The sequence below is a fragment of the Stenella coeruleoalba genome (assembly GCF_951394435.1).
Source record: "Stenella coeruleoalba genome assembly, chromosome: 9".
Taxonomy (NCBI): Eukaryota; Metazoa; Chordata; class Mammalia; order Artiodactyla; family Delphinidae; genus Stenella; species Stenella coeruleoalba.
Window position 1 is genome coordinate 447,792 of NC_137155.1, and position 23,604 is coordinate 471,395.

At 41.5% G+C, this 23,604-nt stretch overlaps 1 protein-coding gene across 1 annotated transcript in view; it reads right to left on the bottom strand.

The window, feature by feature from the left end:
* Positions 1-13,007, bottom strand: part of SUN3 (Sad1 and UNC84 domain containing 3) — a gene marked incomplete at its 3' end in the record, with an annotated part of 31,180 nt that extends 18,173 nt beyond the window's left edge. The window contains exons 1-4 of the mRNA XM_079932281.1: positions 12,915-13,007; positions 8,801-8,841; positions 7,608-7,779; positions 6,227-6,311 (exon numbers count right to left, since the gene is read on the bottom strand). Coding sequence (XP_079788407.1) covers positions 6,227-6,311; positions 7,608-7,779; positions 8,801-8,841; positions 12,915-13,004 — 388 coding nt within the window. The 5' untranslated portion in view covers positions 13,005-13,007. The remainder of the gene's footprint in view (positions 1-6,226; positions 6,312-7,607; positions 7,780-8,800; positions 8,842-12,914) is intronic.
* Between the last annotated feature and the right edge of the window lie 10,597 nt (positions 13,008-23,604).

Below are 23,604 nucleotides of genomic sequence, written 5' to 3' on the forward strand. Positions count from 1 at the left end.
TCACAGAACTAGAACAAAAAATTTCGCAATTTGTATGGAAACACAAAAGACCCCGAATAGCCAAAGCAATCTTGAGAACAAAAAAAGGAACTGGAGGAATCAGGCTCCCTGACTTCAGACTATACTACAAAGCTACAGTTATCAAGACAGTATGGTACTGGCACAAAAACAGAAAGATAGATCAATGGAACAGGATAGAAAGCCCAGAGATAAACCCATGCACATATGGACACCTTATCTTTGATAAAGGTGGCAGGAATGTACAGTGGAAAAAGGACAGCCTCTTCAATAAATGGTGCTGGGAAAACTGGACAGGTACATGTAAAAGAATGAAATTAGAACACTCCCTAACACCATACACAAAAATAAGCTCAAAATGGATTAAAGACCTAAATATAAGGCCAGAAACTATCAAACTCTTAGAGGAAAACATAGGCAGAACACTCTATGACATAAATCACAGCAAGATTCTTTCTGACCCACCCCCTAGAGTAATGGAAATAAAAACAAAAATAAACAAATGGGACCTAATGAAACTTCAAAGCTTTTGCACAGCAAAGGAAACCATAAACAAGACCAAAAGACAACCCTCAGAATGGGAGAAAATATTTGCAAATGAAGCAACTGACAAAGGATTAATCTCCAAAATTTACAAGCAGCTCATGCAGCTCAACAACAAAAAAACAAACAACCCAATCCAAAAATGGGCAGAAGACCTAAATAGACATTTCTCCAAAGAAGATATACAGACTGCCAACAAACACATGAAAGAATGCTCAACATCATTAATCATTAGAGAAATGCAAATCAAAACTACAATGAGATATCATCTCACACCAGTCAGAATGGCCATCATCAATAAATCTAGAAACAATAAATGCTGGAGAGGGTGTGGAGAAAAGGGAACCCTCTTGCACTGCTGGTGGGAATGTGAATTGGTTCAGCCACTATGGAGAACAGTATGGAGGTTCCTTAAAAAACTACAAATAGAACTACCATATGACCCAGCAATCCCACTACTGGGCATATACCCTGAGAAAACCATAATTCAAAAAGAGTCATGTACCAAAATGTTCATCGCAGCTCTATTTACAATAGCCCGGAGATGGAAACAACCTAAGTGCCCATCATCGGATGAATGGATAAAGAAGATGTGGCACATATATACAATGGAATATTACTCAGCCATAAAAAGAAACGAAATGGAGCTATTTGTAATGAGGTGGATAGACCTAGAGTCTGTCATACACAGTGAAGTAAGTCAGAAAGAAAAAGACAAATACAGTATGCTAACACATATATATGGAATTTAAGAAAAAAAAAAAAATGTCATGAAGAACCTAGGGGTAAGGCAGGAATAAAGACGCAGACCTCCTAGAGAACGGACTTGAGGTTATGGGGAGGGGGAAGGGTAAGCTGTGACGGGGCGAGAGAGAGTCATGGACATATACACACTAACAAACGTAGTAAGGTAGATAGCTAGTGGGAAGCAGCCGCATGGCACAGGGATATTGGCTCGGTGCTATGCGACAGCCTGGAGGGGTGGGATAGGGAGGGTGGGAGGGAGGGAGACGCAAGAGGGAAGAGATATGGGAACATATGTATATGTATAACTGATTCACTTTGTTATAAAGCAGAAACTAACACACCATTGTAAAGTAATTATACCCCAATAAAGATGTTAAAAAAAAAAAAAAAAAAAAAAAAAAAAAAAGAAAAAAAAAAAAAAAAAAGAAAGAGCTTGTAGATTTCTACAAACAATCATGCTGAGATTTTGACTGGGATTGTGTTGAATCAATAGACTGGTTAGGAAGAATTGCCATCTTACCAATAATGGTGCCTCTAATACACAAACTTGGAAGATCTGTCCACTTTTTTAGGTCTTCTGTTATTTCTTTCATTAGTGGTTTTTTGGGTTTTTTTTTTTTTTTTGCTTTTAGCATTTTTTTCATGTTTTTCACTGCTGTTGTGAATAAGACTGTTTTTAAAATTTATTTTTCCAATTTCTTATTACTAGCATCTAAAAATTATATATATACAGTTGAACTTACTAACTTCACTTATTAGTTCTAGTAGATTTTTTGATGATTCTCTACATAAATCATGTTGTCTGTGAATACAGAGTTTTTTATTTCTTCCTCTCCAATTTGCTTGCTTCTTTCTTCTTTCCCTCTCTTCCCCTCCCCACCCCCACTCTTCCCTCCCCTTCTCTCTCTGATTCTTGTCTTAATTTACTGTTAGGAATTCTAGTACAGTGTTGACTAGGACAGAGTATAGTTCTTTCATCTTCTCAGTTAAATTTATTCCTAGGCATTTTATTCTTTCTGGTGCAATTGTAGATGGAGTTGTTTTCTTTATTTCTGTTTCTGATCATTTGTTATTAGTGTATAGAAATGCAGCAGATTTTTATGTATTAATTTTGTATCCTGCAACTTTACTGAATTCATTTATTGGTTGTAATAGTTTTTTGGTAGAGTCTTTATGGTTCTCTGTATATGGTATCATGTCATCTGCAAATAGCGACAGTTTTATTTCTTTTTCTCCCATTTGGATACCTTTTACTTCTTTTTCTTCTCTGATTGCTGTGGCTGGGACTACCAATACTACATTGAACAGAAGTGGTGAGAGTAGGCATCTTTGTCTAGATCCTGATCTTAGAGGAAAGTGCTCAGCTTTTCACTGTTGAGTATGACGTTAGCTCTGAGTTTGTCACATATGGCTTTATTATGTTGAGGTGTGTTCCCTCTGTACATACTTTGTTTTTTTTAGTGGTTGCTCTGGCAATCTTAATACACATAACTAACCTTTCAAAGTCAATTTAGAGCTAATATTTTACCAAGAGGTCCCTTTAACTTCACCTATTGACCTTTCCTTAAGAGTTGTCCATCTACATATATTAAAACCCCATCAGCTAATGTTATAATTTTTCTTTTCAACAGTCATACCTATTTTAAAGAACTTAAGAAAATTGTCTCATAGTTATAGATATTTGTCTTATCTGTTGTTCTTTCTTCTTTCCTGAAGTTCCAAGTTTCATTTTGGTGTCATTTCCCTTAGCCCTGAAGAACTTCCTTTAGCAGATCTGTTGACAAAGAAGTCCCTTGGTTTCCCTTCATCTAAGAATGACTTCATTTCACCCTCATTCTCTTTTTGTTTTTTTTTTAATTTGGTTGCACTGGGTCTTGGTTGTGGCAGGTGGGCTCCTTAGTTGCAGCACACTGGCTCCTTAGTTGTGGCATGTGAACTCTTAGTTGCAGCATGCATGTGGGATCTAGTTCCCTGACCAGGGATTGAACCTGGGCCCCCTGAATCGGGAGCATGGAGTCTTAACCACTGCGCCACCAGGGAAGTCCCTCATCCTCATTCTTAAAGGATATTTTTACTGGATCTGCATTGGCATTTCCTTTATTTCACTGCTTTACAGTGTAGTTCCCCTCTCTTCTGGTCTCCTTGGTTTTCGATAAGAAATCTGCAGTCATTTGTATCATTATTCTCCCATATTAATGTGTGTGTTTTTTTCCTCTAGCTGCTTTCAAGACTTCCTCATCTTTGGTTTTGTGAAATTTATGATGTGTCTGGATATAGTTTTCCTTGACTTTATCTTGTTTCTGGTTTCCTCAGTTTCTTGACTCTATAAATTTACTTTTTTGACAAAATTTGGGATGTTTTCAGCTATTATTTCTTCAAATAAATTATTTTTCTGCATTTATCTCTTATTTGCTTCTGAGACTACAAGGATGAGAACGTTAGACTTTTTCATATATGTCCCATAGGTTTCTGAAGCTGTTTCATTTTTTCAAAATTGTTTCCATTTTTTCCCACTTCTTCAGATTGGATAATTTCTACCGATCTTCAGTTTCACTAATTCTTTTCTCTTGTCATTGTCCTATTATTAAGCCCATATAATGAATTTTTTTCAGGTGTTGTATTTTCATTTCTCAAATTTTCATCTGGTTATTTTCTATAGTTTCTCTGTCTTGGCTGAGAGATCATATCTTTTCATTCATTTTAGCTGTACTTACCTTTACCACGTGAAGCCTAGTTACACTACCTGCCTTCAGAGTCTCTGTGTGATAATCCAACATCTGTGTCCTGATGGAGTGGGTTGGCATCTGCTGGTTCTCCTTCCCCTTGCAAATTGGTCACATTTGCCTAGGTCTTGTTATGTCGACTAATTTTGAACTGTATCCTAGACATACTGAATATTATATTGTGAGACTCTGGGTGCTTTTGTTTGTTTCATCACACAATCAACCAGAAATGTTCAGACCATAAATGCCCCTCCTTTTCTATGGGAGGTGGTAACAATCTCAGTTCCATTTTCAGAGCCTTTACAATAGGCATGTTCTGCCCATGTGCCCCTCAGTGGACAGTCTAAGACCCGAGCTGTGGCTAAATCTTTGTCAAAATCTCAGAGCCGCTGCTGTGCTGCCGTGGGTCCATCTCCGTGAAAGAGAAGCAATGAGGCAAGCTGGCAGCAGGCCACATGCATGAGGTCAGGGCGTCTGCTCTCCTGTCCGGCCTTCTCAAGCCTTCCTCCTACACTCTCTGGCCAACAGGACTATTTTGTTCTGGTTCTTTCTAGAACAGTGGAGTTTCTCTCATAATTTTAGTCACCCACCGCACTGTCACCACCTTGCGGCTCTGTCACTGCAGCTCAAGCCTCAGCTCAAGCTTTGAGAGAAAAGAAAAACAGTAAACTCACCCCCTCATGGGCCACATTTCCAGTCTTTTACTTCCCTCCACAATCTGCCTTCTTTTGTTTACTTTTCATCATACTCAGGTAGCTGCTTTTTATATTTTGTCCAACTCTTTTAGTTGTATGTCATCAGCAGGGAAGAAAGGCTACCCTGGGCTTTTCTCCATCTCATCCTAACCAGAAGCTGGCTGTGCATCATGCTAACATTTATTCAGAAGCCATAACATTTTCTGCCATTTCTTGTTTTACACAGGGTATCTACGGACCTTTGTCATTATGGTTTTTCCAAATGGAATTGCAAGTATATTTAACAGAATAGGAAGAAGGCATCAAAAGGCTGTATCAGAATGCTAAGACTCGGACTTCCCTGGTGGTGCAGTGGTTAAGAATCCGCCTGCCAACACAGGGGCCACAGGTTCGAGCCCTGGTCCAGGAGGATCCCACATGCCACGGAGCAACTAAGCTCATGCACCATAACAACTGAGCCTGAGCTCTAGAGCCCGTTAACCACAACTACTGAGCCCACGTGCCACAACTACTGAAGCCCACGCACCTAGAGCCCATGCTCCACAACAAGAGAAGCCACCGCAATGAGAAGCCCGCACACCGCAACGAAGAGTAGACCCCGCTCGCCGCAACTAGAGAAAACCTGTGCACAGCAATGAAGACCCAATGCAGCCAAAAATAAATAAATAAATTTATGCCCAAGGAAACAAACAAAAAAAGCATTCTGTGAGTTACCTTCCCACCTTATTTAAGCTCATGCCTCTCAGGCTTCAGGGAATTCAAAGTCAGACGTCTGTCCTTTTGCTCTGTCTCTCAACACACACACACACGCGCGCGTACGCGCACACGCGTGCACGCGCACACACACACACACACACACACACACACACACACACGACTAATAATCATGCTGGTTCAAATGTTCTCTGCTCCATGCAGGACACAAATTTATTTCCGCAATATTAGTTTGGCTTTTGTCACTTGATAAAAATTAGCGCTCCTCTGTGTGCTTTGTATTTCCCCCCTCTTTCTCTTGCATCCTTTCCCCCTCCTCCCTCCCACCCCCCCAATGCTTCACTGAGCACATGGCCATACACTGCCACAGGCAGGGGCTTCTAGGCAATATTAAGATTAACGATTCACAGTCTAAGCACTTAAGAATATATTTTTGGAGGATACTAAGAACATTATATACAGTCTTGAGACACTATCACTTAATCGCTAATAATGCATTTAGATGAGTCATTAGTCGTCGTTTTAGTATACAGAGGATAGACTGTTATAATGCTTGTGACGCATCCCCAGCCTCCCTGTGCAGGCGCACCTTCTCTGTGGTGCTTTTGCCTACACATCTGCACTCACCCACAACCATTTCTATTCTCCTCTTTACTGTCTAGGTTTGTTAGTTTTTCCTCCCTCTCCAGTTACCAGATAGATAAACACCAGATAAAGAAACACAGAGCACATAGATGCTTTTGAAGCCTCGACTTTTTATACTGGCCTTGTCACTCCTTTACTCACCTGCAGACTTAAGGGCGTAATCGGCCATCTGGACTTGATCTCCTCTCAACTTTTTAAGTACATAATTTACCAAGTTTGACATTTCCTGTACAAATTTTAAAAAGAGTTTCCTGTTAACAATCTCTGTCAACTGCTTGAGTTTTGACAATTTACTTTGTTGATTTGGACCCAAATTCCCTAACCTGCAAAATGATAACAACACTGAACATTGACCAAGCTGCAGATGGAGCCCAGCACCGCATACAGATTCTTAACATCACCTTCCCAGGTCAGTGGGCTCGGTGTTTCTCAGGCAGCTGAGTTATCCAACCTGTGATGTTCGGCCGTTCACCAAGGCCACAGAACAAGGCTGGACTCAAGCCCCTTCTGAAGGCCTGACAACTACTCCATCATGCTGTCACGGTGGGGCAGTCAAATGCGGATGCGTGTGACCTGCTGGGTGCCCCTTATAGTGTCTCTGCTTAATAATAAAGACTTGAATGTTCTGTAAATATTTGGTTAAATATATATATATATATATATATATATATATATATTTTTTTTTTTTTTTTTTTTTTGAAGCTTGTGGGATCTTAGTTCCCAACCCAGGATCGAACCTGTGCCCCCTGCAGTGGAAGTGCAGATTCCTAACCACTGGACCGCCAGGGAACTCCCTGTAGGTATTTGGGGATCAAGGCAGTTTACATAGAGTACGTGATTGCTTGTGTGAGAAATTATTCATCATTTGGATTAATATTGAGTTCTTGAGGATGTTCTGAGTCTAGAAAAGCAAGTGTCCTGAGAGAACATAACAGTCTGATTCTAACTGAGGAAGCACTTTGTCCCAGGGCCGTGGCAGTGGGGGCCTTGAGGCAGTGGTGGTCAGTGTCAGCTTTCTGTGTCTTTCAAAAAGCAGAACCTAAGGAAAGGAAAGAAGCTAGTGCTAATAAGGGGGGAGAAGAGGCAAAACCAATCTCATTGGTCTTCATCATAATGTTGCCCGACCTGGTGCTAAGTAGGTCAAATACACGAGCTTTAGGTCCCTGAATAAAAATATTTTACTATTTGAGTATTTGTGTATGGACTTTCAGAGACTGTCATTTCTGAACGAGCTTTTGTTTGTCTTCTTTTGTTTTTAACTGCAAAATAAGACAGAATCAGTTACTTATTTGGGTGGGAAGTCAGTTTTCTTGAAATACAAAATCTTCCCTGTGACACAGCAATTATGAAAAAGTGTGTTTCCAGGGGCAAGCTTTAGTGAATGTAAGCTACTGCCGGGGAAGAATTTTCAAGAGGACACAGACCACACCCCAGCTGTCGCCCCATTCCCCACTCACGTAAGCTGTGGATGTGACAACTGAAGTTCGGACGAGCCCCGCCTCCCTGCCAATGCCCACATCACCTCGTCCACAACTTCAGTGTGGTCCCAGCCTTCAGCGGAGTCTCCATCTGCAGTCCAGCTGTAACTGTGCAGACCATCCCGTATATCTCTAAGTAAGGCCTTCAGAACATCTATTTCTTCAATTAAAAATAGAATTTCACGTAAGTTGTTTTCCAAAGTCTGGCTTTCCTTCCTGTGAATGGAGACCCTCACTGTGAAAGGAGGAAGCGGTGGGCTCCCTGCTGCCCCCCAGGGCTGGGCTTCAGGGCCAGCAAAACAAAGAGATGCTTTACGTTGCAGAAGAGAGAAACCCCAAGTGAGGGGCGCTCAGGAGATGCCCCTTCGTCTAAAGCACTGCCCTTCCCTACATGTGAAAAGCAAAGGCTTTCAGGGAAGCTGTCCTGAGGACATCCCAGGGCTTGGGGCGTGCTCTGTGTAGGCACGTCCCATCCCTCCCTTGGTGAGTGCAGCCACCCTGACCTGAGCTGGGTGATCTCACAGTGTGGATCTTAAATCCCCCTCTCACCTCCTTAGGATGGGGAACACCTTGTACTTTGAGTGGGGTACAGAGCTGGAGATTCCCAGACAAGCCCTGAGACTCTGTGGACCAGCCTCGGGCGGGCGAGGCGGGGGGCTGGAGGATCCAGCCATGGGTGGAGGTGGGGGGCAGCTGCCTTTCACCAGCTCCAGGGTGCAAGATTTTACTTTCCAAGTATGGACTCTGCTACTTGTACAGTTTGAAACTTATTAGAAAGGATAAGAAAATGTCAAGCCAATAGGTATTTCTTTATGCTGAAAAAAAATGGAAGCACTACTTATCTAGTATTTTCTCCCAATTTGTGAAACAATATAAAATTTTGAAGAAATAAAAACTTAAATTTTGGTGTGTTTGTAACAGTTTTTATTCCATGCAAAAATATTGTTACAAAATAATTTTGTGTCCCACTGCACTTCCCAGATCAGTAAACATATTTTAGAATTATTTTAATGGCTTCATAATTCTCCATTCCACATGTTTAACCTTCGACCTGTTTTTCTCATCTTGGTTGTTTCCTTTTTTAAAAAAATAATAAATAATATTGAAAGCACCTCCCAGTGTATATTTCCTTAAAGAATGATCCACAGAAGTAGGAATTAGTTTTATAATTTTACAAAAGCATTTCAGTGTTTGGACCCACACCAGAAAGTCCCACACATGAGAACATCTCACTCACTTTAAAAGTTCCAGTTGCTCTTTTGGCATTCGAAGCCTGGCCTGAAAAAAACAAAACAAAACAAAACAAAATCATTCCAAATCCTGCCTACTCAGGTGGAGTTATTTTTCCTATTTGTAAAGGGGAAGGAAATCACACTGCCACCCTCGATAGAGACGTGTGCCAAGTGGGACCCACAGCCTCTAAGACACCTGCATCTTCCTGCAAATAGTTATATTTAGAGGAGATGCGGAGGCATCCAGACCTGAGGTTTGTTCCTGTAAACAGTGAGGGGCATCCCCTTTCTCTGTAAGGAAGCCAATGGCTGGATTCCATTAGCATGCCATCAAACACATTGCAGGCCCTTACCTCATGCCGGCAGGGTGTCCCAACAGGACCGTCTCACGTTTGAACAGGGGGTGCCCAGCCAGGCTGACGACGTTGCTGCCGTTTAGGATGCACATGGGGCGTGGCAGAGGAGGTCCACATGGGACAGCGGACAGAGGGTCTGCTCCCAGGCTGCAGCCCCTGCCCACCCAGCTTCCTTCTGCCAGCTCCTCTGTGTGCGAAGTTCCACGAACCTCGTGGGTTCCAGGCTCCCCCACCAATGGCTGAAAACCCAGCAGCTTAAAATGACAGAAGTGGATTCTCTTACAGCCCTAGAGGCCAGAAGTCCGAGATCAGGGTGTCAGCAGGGCCGCACTTTCCTCTGAGGCTCAAAAGAGATTCCATTTCTTGCTTCCTCCACCTTCTGGAGGCTCCCGGGCTTGCTGTGGCTGCACTGTCCCCACACGCCCTTCTCCCCTAGGTGCTTCTCCTCTGTGTGTCTCTTATCAGCTGTGTGACACGTGTCAATGGGTGTAGGGCCCATCTGGGAAATCCAGGATGACTTCATCTCAGGAGCCCTAATTACATCTGCAGAGACTCTTTTTTCCAAATAAAGGTTCCATGCACAGGTTCTGGGGGTCAGGCCATGAAATAGCTTCTTGGGGGTCACTTTCAACCCACTGCAGTGACCAACCATGAGTTATCTGGGAAATAGTTCCATCCTTCTCAACGGACAAGTTTGCTTTTTTGTTTCAAAGACTCTGACTTCCCATCAGTTTGCTCTGCCCAAATGGTGCAAGGCAGGAGGGACATCTCATCCACACTGTTGTGTGACAATGGAGTGGAGTGGAACACAGCACGCCACACAGTAAGCAGTTACCTCGCTTTTGTTTTTCTGCTGAGCAATTTAATTTCAAAAAATATTTTATTGGAGTATTTTTGTTTTACAATGTTGTGTTAGTTTCTGCTGTGCAGCAAAGTGAATCAAATTATACATATACATATATCCCCTCTTTTTTGGATTTCCTTCCCATTTAGGTCACCACAGAGCACTGAGTAGAGATCCCTGTGCTAAACGGCAGGTTCTCATTAGTGGACAATTTAATTTCTTATAGGCTCTCCTCAACATTTTTATTTTGATGTGGATGTGGATGTGGGAGCTTATTTTTGGTAGGGAGAAATTCTTATTTCTAGTTTTTCAGTTTCTGTTTGAATAGGTTTCCTGTCGGTAGAGGCAGTGTGTTGCACTTCTGTTACTTTTTTTCTGTTCTAACCTTAAAAGAACATACAGAAAATATGCCTTCATTAATTTGCCGATAAATAAATTTGAGAGTTCTTTGAAAGCTAACATATTCCGGATTTTTAAAAGCATTTTTATTTGCCTCATTTCCAAAAGGATTTTAGGTGGCTTGCACTATAGGAGCAAATATAGTATAAAAAGCCATCAGACCAGGGCTTCCCTGGTGGCACAGTGGTTAAGAATCTGCCTGCCAATGCAGGGGACATGGGTTCCAGCCCTGGTCTGGGAAGATCCCACATGCCGCGGAGCAACTAAGCCTGTGTGCCACAGCTACTGAGCCTGCACGCTAGAGCCCATGAGCCACAACTACTGAGCCTACACTCTAGAGCCCATGAGCCACTACTACTAAGCCCATGTGCCACAACTACTGAGCCTGTGCTCTAGAACTCGTGCTCCACAACAAGAGAAGCCAACACAATGAGAAGCCTGCACACTGGAACGAAGAGTAGCCCCCACTTGCCGCAACTAGAGAAAGCCCGTGCACAGCAACAAAGACCCAACACAGCCAAAAATAAATAAAGTAATAAATTAAAAAATAAAAAGCCATCAAACCAAAAAAAAGTGAGGAAATGAACGTGAAGAGAAAAGAAGGACTGGGAAAGGAAGATAACACGTGAAAGATGGGTTGGCATCCACAGGGAAAAATGAAAACCTCAAAGATGCAGCAGAGGCTGCTTTGGGTACGGCTGGTGATCCATCCCTTCCACGAGGGTCCTGTGATAAGAATGGTGCTGGGGCTCCTAAGAACCTTTCTGGAGCTTCCTCCCGGGCAGGTGTACAGAGCCCCATGGAAGGTTAGGACAGATGTCCAGTGCCTTCAGTAGGACTGCACAGCATCTCCAACAGAGCTCCTGATGAAACACCTGCTGCCTGACCCAAAACATGCCCATTGAAGGAGGACCAGTTGGCATCTGCAGTCAACTGGACAGGTGTGGAATCAACAGCCTCCTGAGAAATGACAGGGCTGAGTAGAAAAGGCAGAGAAACAGCTGTGGGCAGGGCCACAGCCTTGTTAGTCATTGTTAACTATTTTACTCTTAAAAATACGGAAGCCTTCATGAATCTGCTAGTCATCCTTGCTCAGGGGCCGTGCTGATCTTCTCTGTACTGGTCCACTTTTTGTATGTGCACTGCCTCGGTGAGCACTGTTTTGTTTTTACAGGTAATGTCGACTGAGAATGTGGCTCAGTCAGATTCTGAGAATGTGGCTCCAATACTTCGAGCTGTGACAAATTGGATGCAAGTGTTCACAAATGCCCCACGTGGTCAGTACTTTTTTTTTTTTTATAACAAAACTGCCACAAGTTATCTAATTTTAAACCTTATAACTTCCAGGGAAGAGGGCACAAGCTCAGGTCCAAGGTCACTGACTGGATGGAGTTCATTGGTCTGTCGCTTCTTTCTGTGGAGCAGTGGTTGACTTGACTGAAGCTCCTGTCCTTCCTCCTTTCTCTCATCTTCAGAGGCCAAAGCATAGGACAAACAAGGTAACATCTGGAGTGCTGGGGTGCACCAGAGAGAGGACACCAGTGTCTGGTCTCAGGCTCAGTCCCTTTTGCTCTAACTAGCTTCAGGACAGATGGGAGGCCATTCTGTCCACAGCTCCAGGCTGTGGTTAACTGAAGTGTTAGTTGCCATTTTCCATGTGCTGAAGCTTCCCTTGGGGTGCTGGCTTAGTTTGTTCAGGCTGCTCCAGAATACCAGAGACTGGTTGGCTTATAAATAACAGTTTATTTCTCACAGTTGTGGAGACAGAAGTTCAAGATCAAGGCACCAGCAGATTTGGTATCTGGTGAGAACCACTTCCTGTTCATAGACAGTGTCTCCTCCTGTGTCCTCACATGGCAGAGAGAGGGCAGGGAACCCTCTGGGGTATCTTTTTTTATTTTTTATTATTTGGCCACACCATGTGCCATACAGGATCTTAGTTTCCCGACCAGGGATCGAACCCACACACCCTGCAGTGGGACTGTGGAGTCTTAACCACTGGACTGCCAGGGAAGTCCCTGGGCTATCTTTTTTATAACGGGCACTAATCCCAATCATGGGGGTTCCACCGTCATGACTTAATCACTTCTCAAAGACCCCACCTCCTAATACCTGGGGTTAGGTTTCAACATATGAATTGGGGGGGGGATGTAAATATTCAGCCTATGACATTCTAACCCTGGCCCCCCAAATTAATGTCCTTCTTGCATACAAAATACATCCATTTTATCCCAACAGCTCAAAAGTCTTTGTTCATTCCAGCATCAACTTAAAAGTCTAAAGTCCAAAGCCTCAACTAAATGTCATCCAAGTCAGATATGGGTGAGACCCCAGGTACAATTCATCCTGAAGCAAATTCCCCTCCAGCTATGAGGCTGTGAAATCAAACACATTAACTGCTTTCAAACATAGCAGCATAGGATAGACATTGCCATTGCAAAAGGGAGAAACAGGGAAGAAAGAAAGGGTAATGAATCACAAATCTAGTGTATTAGATTTTAAATGAGTGACATACATCACCTGGTAATTGTAAAGGTGTGAACCATATTCTGCAATTACAGCATAAAATTGTCTGGATTTTTGAGGAAACTCTTTTTCTTTAAGCCTCATGTGATTTCTAAATCCTGTTAAGGAAAAGATTGACTTTGATTAAATAGTTTATCTGGAAACAGTTATAAGATATTTTACATTGATGAAACAAAATTTATATTTTCAGGCAGGACAAAAAAAAAATTTAAGTTCTTTCTGTGTCCATTTGGGCCTTCTCCCTCCCTGCCTAATATGCAGTGTGCATCTGCATTACACATTAACCAGGGCTCCTCAAAGACGGGCGTGAACTTTATATAAATATCAGCATGTCATTTTGACGTATGAGCTTTTGTCTCAAAAATGTATATGTGCCTTCGACTTCTAACAGGTGGAACAGTTCTCAGAACTACTGAGAGTCTGTCTCCTGAGATATAATCCTCAGTTTGCCTTGAATAAAATTCCTCTTTTTCCTTCTTAACCTGATTGTTAATTGAATTTTTGTGGACAACATATATTAATAGAGATTTCTCTAAGCAGGGAAGCTATATCAGATTCTTGGGTGACAATAATTTTAAATGGCAGCATAAGGGGCTCAAAAACGTGTTCCTTCATTGAAACAATCATAAGCTTGCAAAGACTAACAGGACCAACTTTATTGGAATTCTGAAATCTAATCTCAAACTTACAGCAACCAGAGGACTGAAGAAAAGGGCAGATTAGTTTTGGAAAGAGAACAGTGTGGCATTATTGCTCACTTGCCCTACCATCTCCCACTCCCCAGAATGGTGGCAGTGGCTGTGCAGATGGCAGCCAATGTTTCTGGTGCAGATGTTGTGCCAGGGGTCTAATACAGACATTGTTCTTCAACTAGTGTGACTCTGAGTTTTGACCTGCCTAGTGTTCCCCTGATTAGCTGGTGCAGAGGCTGACCTTTGTTTCTACCCACTCCCTTGGGCTAGAACAGTTTTCTGGGAGGCTGCAATGTCTGTTGAAAGATTTCAAGATATAAACTGGCCATGACATCTCTGAGGAAGCCCAAACATTGGACTAACTAGAAAAAAACTTTATAACCCATCTGTCTTAAATATGCTCAAAAACTAAAGGAAACCATGGACAAAGAACTAAAGAAAACCAAAGAAATGAAGTATGAATAAAATGATAATACCAATAGAAAAATTATAAAAGGAACCAAATACAAATTCTGGAGCTGAAAAGTACAATAACTGAAATGAAAAAATTCACTGAAAGGGCTCAACAGCAGATGTGAGTAGGCAAAAGAGAGAATCAATGAACTCAGAGACAGAACAATTGAAATTATCGAGTATGATGATGAGGAGGAGAAAGAATAAAGAAAGTACACAGGGCTTGAGAGACCTGCAAAACAGCCTCAAACTTATCAATGTACACTATGGGAGTCCCAGAAGAAGACAGAGTGAAAGATATCTGAATAAATAATAGCTGAAAACTTCCCAATTTGATGAAAAGCATAAATCTACGCATCCAAGAAGCTCAACAAACTCTAACTAGGATAAACTTAAGGAGACTTATACTAGGACACACTATAATCAGTCAGTCAAAAGTCAAAGACAGATAATTTTTTTTATTTTTTTACATCTTCATTGGAGTATAATTGCTTTATAATGTTGTGTTAGTTTCTACTGCACAACAAAGTAAATCAGCTATATGTATACATATATCCCCATATCCCCTCCCTCTTGAGCCTCCCTCCCACCCTTGGTAGTGTATATATGTCATTGCTACTCTCTCACTTCATCCCAGCTTCCCCTTCCCAACTGTGTCCTCAAGTCCAAAGACAGAGAATCTTGAAAAGAGCAAGATAAATACTACTTGTCAAGTACAAGGAATCCTTAATAAGAATATTATCAGATCTCTGAATATTATCAGAAACTATGGAAGCCAGAAGTTGGTGGGATGACATATTTAACATGCTGAAAGGAAAAAAAACCAAAACATGCCAACCAAGAATTCTATATCTACCCAAATTATCTTTCAAAATGAAGAGGAAATTAAGACATTCCCAGAAAACAAAAACTGAAGAAGTTATTGCCAGAATACCTGCCCTACAGTAAATGCTAAAGGGACTCCTTCAGGCTGAAGTGAAAGGGCACTAGAGAGTCAATGTCATCTGGAAAATCAATATCTCCAGTAAAGGCAACTATAAGTTTTAATAAGTAAATATAAAAGCCAGTATTATTGTATTTTTGCTTCGTAACTCTTTATATTTCCTGCATGATTAAAAAGACAAATGCATAAAAATAATTATAGATCTATGTTAGTGGATACAAAATATGAGGCCACAATCACCCTGATATGAAAAACAGACAAAGATGTCACAAAGAAAGAAAATTACAGGCCAATATCACTGATGAACATAGATGCAAAAATCCTCAACAAAATACTAGCAAACAGAATCCAACAGCACATTAAAAGGATCATACACCATGATCAAGTGGGATTTATCCCAGAGATGCAAGGATTCTTCAATAAATGCAAATCAATCAATGTGATACACCATATTAACAAATCGAAGGAGAAAAACCATATGATCATCTCAATAGATGCACAGAAATCTTTCGACAAAATTCAACACCCATTTATGATAAAAACCCTGCAGAAACTAGGTATAGAGGGAACTTTCCTCAACATATTAAAGGCCATATATGACAAACCCACAGCCAACATTGTCCTCAATGGTGAAAAATGGTGAAACCATTTCCTGTAAGATCAGGAACAAGACAAGGTTACCCACTCTCACCAATCTTATTCAACATAGTTTCAGAAGTTTTAGCCACAGCAATCAGAGAAGAAAAGGAAATAAAAGGAATCCAAATTGGAAAAGAAGAAGTAAAGCTGTCACTGTTTGCAGATGACATGATACTATACATAGAGAATCCAAAAGATGCTACCAGAAAACTACTAGAGCTAATCAATGAATTTGGTAAAGTAGCAGAATATAAAATTAATGCACAGAAATCTCTGGCATTCCTATACACTAATGATGAAAAATCGAAAATGAAATTAAGAAAACTCTCCCATTTACCACTGCAACAAAAAGAATAAAATATCGAGGAATAAACCTACCTAAGGAGACAAAAGACCTGTATGCAGAAAATTATAAGACACTGATAAAAGAAATTAAAGATAATACAAATAGATGGAGAGATATAAAATGTTCTTGGATTGGAAGAATCAACATTGTGAAAATGACTCTACTACCCAAAGCAATGTACAGATTCAATGCAATCCCTATTAAACTACCACTGGCATTTTTCACAGAACTAGAACAAAAAATTTCACAATTTGTATGGAAACACAAAAGACCCCGAATAGCCAAAGCAATCTTGAGAACAAAAAATGGAGTTGGAGGAATCAGGCTCCCTGACTTCAGACTATACTACAAAGCTATAGTAATCAAGACAGTATGGTACTGGCACAAAAATAGAAATATAGTTCAATGGAACAGGATAGAAAGCCCAGAGATAAACACACGCACCTATGGTCACCTTATCTTTGATAAAAGAGGCAAGAATATACAGTGGAGAAAAGACAGCCTCTTCAATAAGTGGTGCTGGGAAAACTGGACAGGTACATGTAAAAGTATGAGATTAGAACACTCCCTAACACCATACACAAAAATAAGCTCAAAATGGATTAAAGACCTAAATGTAAGGCCAGAAACTATCAAACTCTTAGAGGAAAACATAGGCAGAACAGTCTATGACATAAATCACAGCAAGAGCCTTTTTGACCCACCTCCTAGAGAAATGGAAATAAAAACAAAAATAAACAAATGGGACCTAATGAAACTTAAAAGTTTTTGTGCAGCAAAGGAAACCATAAACAAGACCAAAAGACAACCCTCAGAATGGGAGAAAATATTTGCAAATGAAGCAACTGACAAAGGATTAATCTCCAAAATTTACAAGCAGCTCATGCAGCTCAATAACAAAAAAACAAACAACTCAATCCAAAAATGGGCACAAGACCTAAACAGACATTTCTCCGAAGAAGATATACAGACTGCCAACAAACACATGAAAGAATGCTCAACATCATTAATCATTAGAGAAATGCAAAGCAAAACTACAATGAGATATCATCTCACACCAGTCAGAATGGGCATCATCAAAAAATCTAGAAACAATAAATGCTGGAGAGGGTATGGAGAAAAGGCAACACTCTTGCACTGCTGGTGGGAATGTAAATTGATACAGCCACTATGGAAAACAGTATGGAGGTTCCTTAAAAAACTACCAATAGAACTACCATACGACCCAGCAATCCCACTACTGGGCATATAACCTGAGAAAACCATAATTCAAAAAGAGTCATGTACCAAAATGTTCATTGCAGCTCTATTTACAAAAACCAGGAGATGGAAGCAACCTAAGAGTCCCTCATTGGATGAATGGATAAAGAAGATGTGGCACATATATACAATTTAATATTACTCAGCCATAAAAAGAAATGAAATTGAGTTATTTGTAGTGAGGTGGATGGATCTAGAGTCTGTCATACAGAGTGAAGTAAGTCAGAAAGAGAAAAAGAAATACCGTATGCTAACACATATATATGGAATCTAAGGAAAAAAAAAAAGATCATGAAGAACCTAGGTGTAAGACGTGAATACAGACACACACCTACTAGAGAATGGACTTCAGGATATGGGGAGGGGTAAGGGTGAGCTGTGACAAAGTGAGACAGTGCCATGGACATATATACACTACCAAATGTAAAATAGATAGCTAGTGGGAAGCAACCTCATGGCACAGGGAGATCAGCTCCGTGCTTTGTGACCACCTAGAGGGGTGGGATAGGGAGGGTGGGAAGGAGTGAGACACAAGAGCGAAGAGATATGGGAACATATGTATAACTGATTCACTTTGTTATAAAGCAGAAACTAACACACCATTGTAAAGCAATTATACTCCAATAAAGGTGTTAAAAAAAAGGGTGTAATTTTTGACAACAGCATAAAAGAGGAAGGGATGTAGCTGTATAGGAGCAGAGTATTTATATGCTGTTGAAGTTATGTTGGTACCAATTCAGGCTGTATTTTATGAATTCAGAGTGTTAGTTGTAATCTCCTGGGTAGTCCCCATGAAAACTTCTAAAACATATCCACAAAATGAGAAGAAAATCAAAACAGTACACTACAGGGACGTCCCTGGTGGTCCAGTGGTTAAGACTGTGTGCTTCCATTGCATGGGGTGCAGGTTTGATCCCTTATCAGGGAACTAGGATCCCACATGCTGTGCGGCACAGCCAAGAAAAAAAAACACAAAAAATAATTAAACACAAAAGGCAATAATGAATAAAATGAGGACCAAACAAGGTATAAGACAGAGAAAACAATAGGAAAATGGCGGAATTCTTTTCTTATCAGTAATTACTTTACATGTAAATGGATTAAACTCTCCAATCAAAATAAAGACTGCCAGAATGGATTAAAAAAACATGATCCAACTATATGTTGCCTACAGGAGACACATTTTACAACCTAAACTGAAAACTATAAAAGAATGCTGAAAGGTATTTTTTAAAGATGTAAATAAATCAGGATGCTTACTATTGTTAAGATGAGAATACTACCTGAAACTGTCTATAGATTTCAAGCAATCCCTGTCAAATTCCAGCAATGTGGTCCAGGCATAGAGATAGACATATAGACCAATGGGATAGAATTTCACATCCAGAAATAAGCCCATACATCTATGGCTGATTGAATTTTTTGACAAGGGTGTCAAGACCATTCAATGGGGAATATAGTCTTTTCAACAAATGATGCTGAGATAACTGGATGTCCATTTGCTAAAAAACGAAGTTGGATCCCTACTTCATGCTATATACAAAAATTAACTCAAAATGGATCAATGAGCTAAATATAAGAGCGAAAATCATACAACTCTCAGAAAAGACATAGAAGTAAATTGTCATGACCGAAAATTTAGTAATGGATTCTTAGATATGACACCATTAAAATTAAAACATTTTGTGCATCGAAGGACATTACTCAAAAAGTGAAAGGGCAACCTACTGAATGAAAGAAAATAGCTGCAAATTATATATCTGAGAAGGGTCTAATATCCAGAATATATTAATATAAAGGACTCTTACAAGTCTAACCACAAAAAGACAAAAGCCCAATCAAATGGGCAAAGGACTAGAAGAGACTTTCTCCAAAGAAGATATATAGATGTCAAACAAGCACATAAAAAGTGGCTCAATATTAGTCAACATCAATCATTAGGGAAATGCAAATCAAAACCACAATGAGACGGCACTTCACATCCACCAGGATGGCTACAATCCTAAAAAATGGAGAATAACAAGTGTCGGTGAGGATGTGTGGAAACTGGGACCATCATACATTGCTGGTGGGAAAGTGAAATGGTGCAGCTTCTCTGGAAAAGAGTTTGGCAATTCCTCCCTAGCAACTTGCTAGTAGGAATATAACACAAAGAATTGAAAAGAGGTACAGTAAGTCCACTACATGTGAACGAGTTCTGTTCTGAGAGCTAGTTCATAAGTCCAATTTTTTCATAAGTCCAAATACTTATAATACTTTTCCCACAAATAATACATAAAAAACAAACAAACACAAAAAATAAAGAAAACATTTAAAATTCTACAGCATAGTGCCTTGAAAAGTACAGTAGTACAACAGCTGGCATACAGGGGCTGGCATCGAGTGAACAGGCAAGAAATAAAGATACTGTCCTACAGTACTCTATACAGTACTGTATAGTACACAAAAGCACAACCACTTATAGAGGATGCACACACATGACAATGTACACCAGACATGTGAACTAAGTTATGTGATTGGACATGTGAACGTACATTCAAATCTTTGGAAGTCCACAACGTGAAGGCTCGTATGTAGAGGACTTACCGTATTCAAACAAGTACATGTATACGCATGTTCATAGAAGCACTATTCAAACAGCCGAAAGGTGGAAGCAGTGGATGCCCATCCAGAGTTGACTGGATAAACAAGTTGTGGTCTATTCATACATGGAATATTATTCATCCACAGAAAGGAATGAAGCACTTATTCATCTACAACATGGGTGAGCCTCAAAAACATGATGCTTAGTGAAAGAAGCCAGACAAAAATGGCCATCCATTGTATGGTTCCGTTTATATGACACATTCAGAGCATGTTAATCCTTAGAAACAGAAGCAGATTGGTGGTTGCCAGGGGATAGGGGAGGGGCAATGGGGAGTGACTGATTAATGGGTGTGGGGTTTCTTTTGGGGTTGATGAAAATGTTTCGGAATTAGAAGTGGTAGTTGTACAACACTGTGAATGCACTCAATGCCACTAAACTGTTCACTTCTAAATGGTTAATTTTATATTATGTGGATTTCACCCCAGTAGATAAAAAAAAGGGATCTGAGGGGCTTCCCTGGTGGCGCAGTGGTTAAGAATCCGCCTGCCAATGCAGGGGACACAGGTTCCAGCCCTGGTCCGGGAAGATCCCACATGCCGCAGAGCAACTAAGCCTGTGCGCCACAACTACTGAGCCTGTGCTCTAGAGCCCATAAGCCACAACTACTGAGCCCGTGTGCCACAACTATTGAGGCTGCGCTCTAGAGCCGGTGCTCCACAACAAGAAAAGCCACTGCAATGAGAAACCTGCACACCGCAACGAAGAGTAGCCCCTGCTTGCTGCAACTAGAGAAAGCCCGTGCACAGCAACGAAGACCCAATGCAGCCGAAAATAAATTAAAAAAAAAAAAAGGGTCTGAGTCCACTTTAATTCCATTGAAATCATTCACACATCAGTGGTGTCTAAAATGGATCTGGCCCCTTTGTGGGCAAGTGGGCAAGCTTACAGTGGGGAAAGACAAAGAAGAAGTTTGCATGCACTGTGAAGAGGTATCTTAAAAGATATCAAAGGAATATAGGGTATTCATTTCCAAAACAAGGAAAATCCTGAGCACAAATAGTTCTACCGTTCACATGGCGTGTTCCTGACACAGGCAGGGAGGTGGAGCCTAAGAAGAGCAGACGTGGATCACTGTACATGGGGCTAGGGTGGAGCTGTGGGAAATCTCATCACAGAGGGTTCATGAGTCAGGGGCGGGCAGCAGCAAGGGGTCGGGGGTGCGGGGGCGGCCCCCTGAGGTTCACAGACTGAAATCAGCAGACATGAAGACCAGACAGCTGGAAGCAGCAGAGCCAGGCAGCGTGCAGTTCTCGGTAGGAACTGGAATATTCAAAGTCTAGTCTAGAGGTCTGCTGAGATGGGGTGGGTGCTCAGGGCACTAAGATGCAGCTAAAGGAAGGCTGGTGCAAGCTTCACAGAGCCCTCGGTCCAGGTATCTGCATGCAGTCCCACCTAAATAGCCCCCAGTACCATGTAAAACAGCATTTCGTGGTGGAACTGGGTGGAACTCTTTCATGGGCAGTCTACACTTCAGGTTGTCTGCATACCACAGAGCAGGTTTCCGGTGTGCTAGGGTTTGTGATGGGTGATATTTACAGTCAGAAAACTGCAAACGGCACGCTCCATCATTTCTTCAAGAATCCTATGATAAGCCAGAGCCTTTGGTTGTCAAAATCCCATAAGATGAGTCACCCAGATTTAGGAAAGGTCAATTGTATGTGTTTGCAATAAAAATATAAAGGATTCTTAACTTCACAGCAACTTCTTTCATTTTAAACTGTGATTCTAAGAGAAATAAAGTACTTGCTAAGTTTTCACAAAGATGCCCATATTACTTTTACGATCAGAAATAAAAGACAAAAAAAAAAAAGGAATGGTTCAAGAGCGTGCAGTCGCTTCCAGGCTCCTGTGGCTTTTATTACAAATGTGAGTCATTCCACTGTGATGTCTCTCACCACACACATCCTGTGAAATGGCTTCAAGGATCATTATTTAGGAGGACTCACCTAGAAGAAGAAATGTCAGTATAAACACCACACTCGTGACAGTCTTCCATGATCGAGTTAACCTAAAAAGAAGAAGAAGAACAGCAAAAAGAATTTAACAACACGCCACCCTTAACCTTTAATTTGAACTTTAACCTCTACAACCAAGTCAAGAAACAGGACTAGGCTGAGTATGTGAGTTAATTTAATTCCTAATCCACTATCTGTGAAATTGAGGGAAAACAGTATTCAGGCTGGTGTATATACATATTCACACATACACACACACCCCTCTCTTTCACACACATTACTGTCATGCTGTTGCATGTTTTTATGCTTATAAATGCTTATAAAGAAGAAAACAGAGGTCTGTTTTCTTAGAGGTCTGCAATGTAGCGTGAGCCAAAGAGAAAAAAGAAAAGTCAGAGTCTGATTTTGTGGAAATTCGGTATTCAGCTAAAGAACTACGACAATGAGCAACTATCTGATAAAATTCTTGAAAGCAATCCTAACCTTCTTTCCCGCTTTTTATTGAAGTACAACATACACACAGAAAAGAGCACAAACCATCACACAGCTCAGTGGACCTTCACAAAATGAACGTATCCATGTAACTTCACCCAGAACAAGGAAAGAGCACGGCGGCTGGTCAGCAGCCCCTCTGGGCCCCCATCAGACCCTGCATTTCCCGCCCCTGAAGGGCACCTCTCTCCCAGGCTCTGTGCCCACTGAGTAGGCTTCCTGGTTGGGAAGAATCGTAAACGGAACATATGTGTGGCTGATCCTCTGAATGTTTGCGAGCCATCCATGGCCTCACGCTGCGTGGCTGGAGCCCCTTCATTCTTATCACTGCAGAGTACCCCACTGTGTGAGTGCACAGACGGGTACCATCCTAACGCTGGTGGGCATTAGGGGCCGTGATGCACAACACCGTTGCAGTCTTACAAACGATGCTGCTGTGAGCGCTCTTGTGCGTGGCTTTTGATGAACGCACCGTGTGTATTTCATTTAGGTGAACTCCCAAGAGAGGAACTGCTGGGTGGTAGAGTCTGTGCACAGTCAGTCTCAGTAGATTTTTCCAAAGAGTTTTACAATGTGATCCCAGTTATAACCTTTTCACATCCAACTTTAAAGATTGTTTAAAAAGAAAAAAGAAGACAGTGGCTAAAATAGGCTAATCACGTTAAGACAGAAGGCTAGGAGCTTTGGGACAAAGTACCCTAAGGTGGCAGACTGAAATTTCTATTTAAAACCCCAGAACTGCCTGAAGCCTTTCAGCAAAGCCCTTTGGTAGGAAAGGTGGGGGATGGGCGTGGTTGGTTGCTGCAGGCTTCTTGGCGTCAGAGCCTTTGTTCTCGCAGCTGTCCGGGAAGGTCAGGTCACGATGTCCCTATAAACCTCCATCAAAACAAATGTTATCCTCTGTCCTGCAAGTTTTTATCTAAAGGTGTAATGCTCTTAAAGGTCGTAGACAAGAAAGAGAAAGACAGGCATTAAATTCCTTCTCCATGCGCCCTTGCGGCATCATCACCCCACATCTTACTTGTTCAGGTCCCATGTCTTGACTTTCGCCCTCCGAGGTCCAGGCCATGGCTGAGGGGACGGGGGTCCCTGTGCGGGCCGGTCACCCTGCCAGGGGGCGCTCATCCAGCACACAGTCTGGGTCTTCCTGCCAGTGCCCAGGCCCCGCTGAGGAATCTCAGCTGGCAGTGCCCTCAGGGCCAGGTTCCCAGACCTGCCCAACCATCATCACTGAGGGAGCCAGGTGCCCAGGACCCA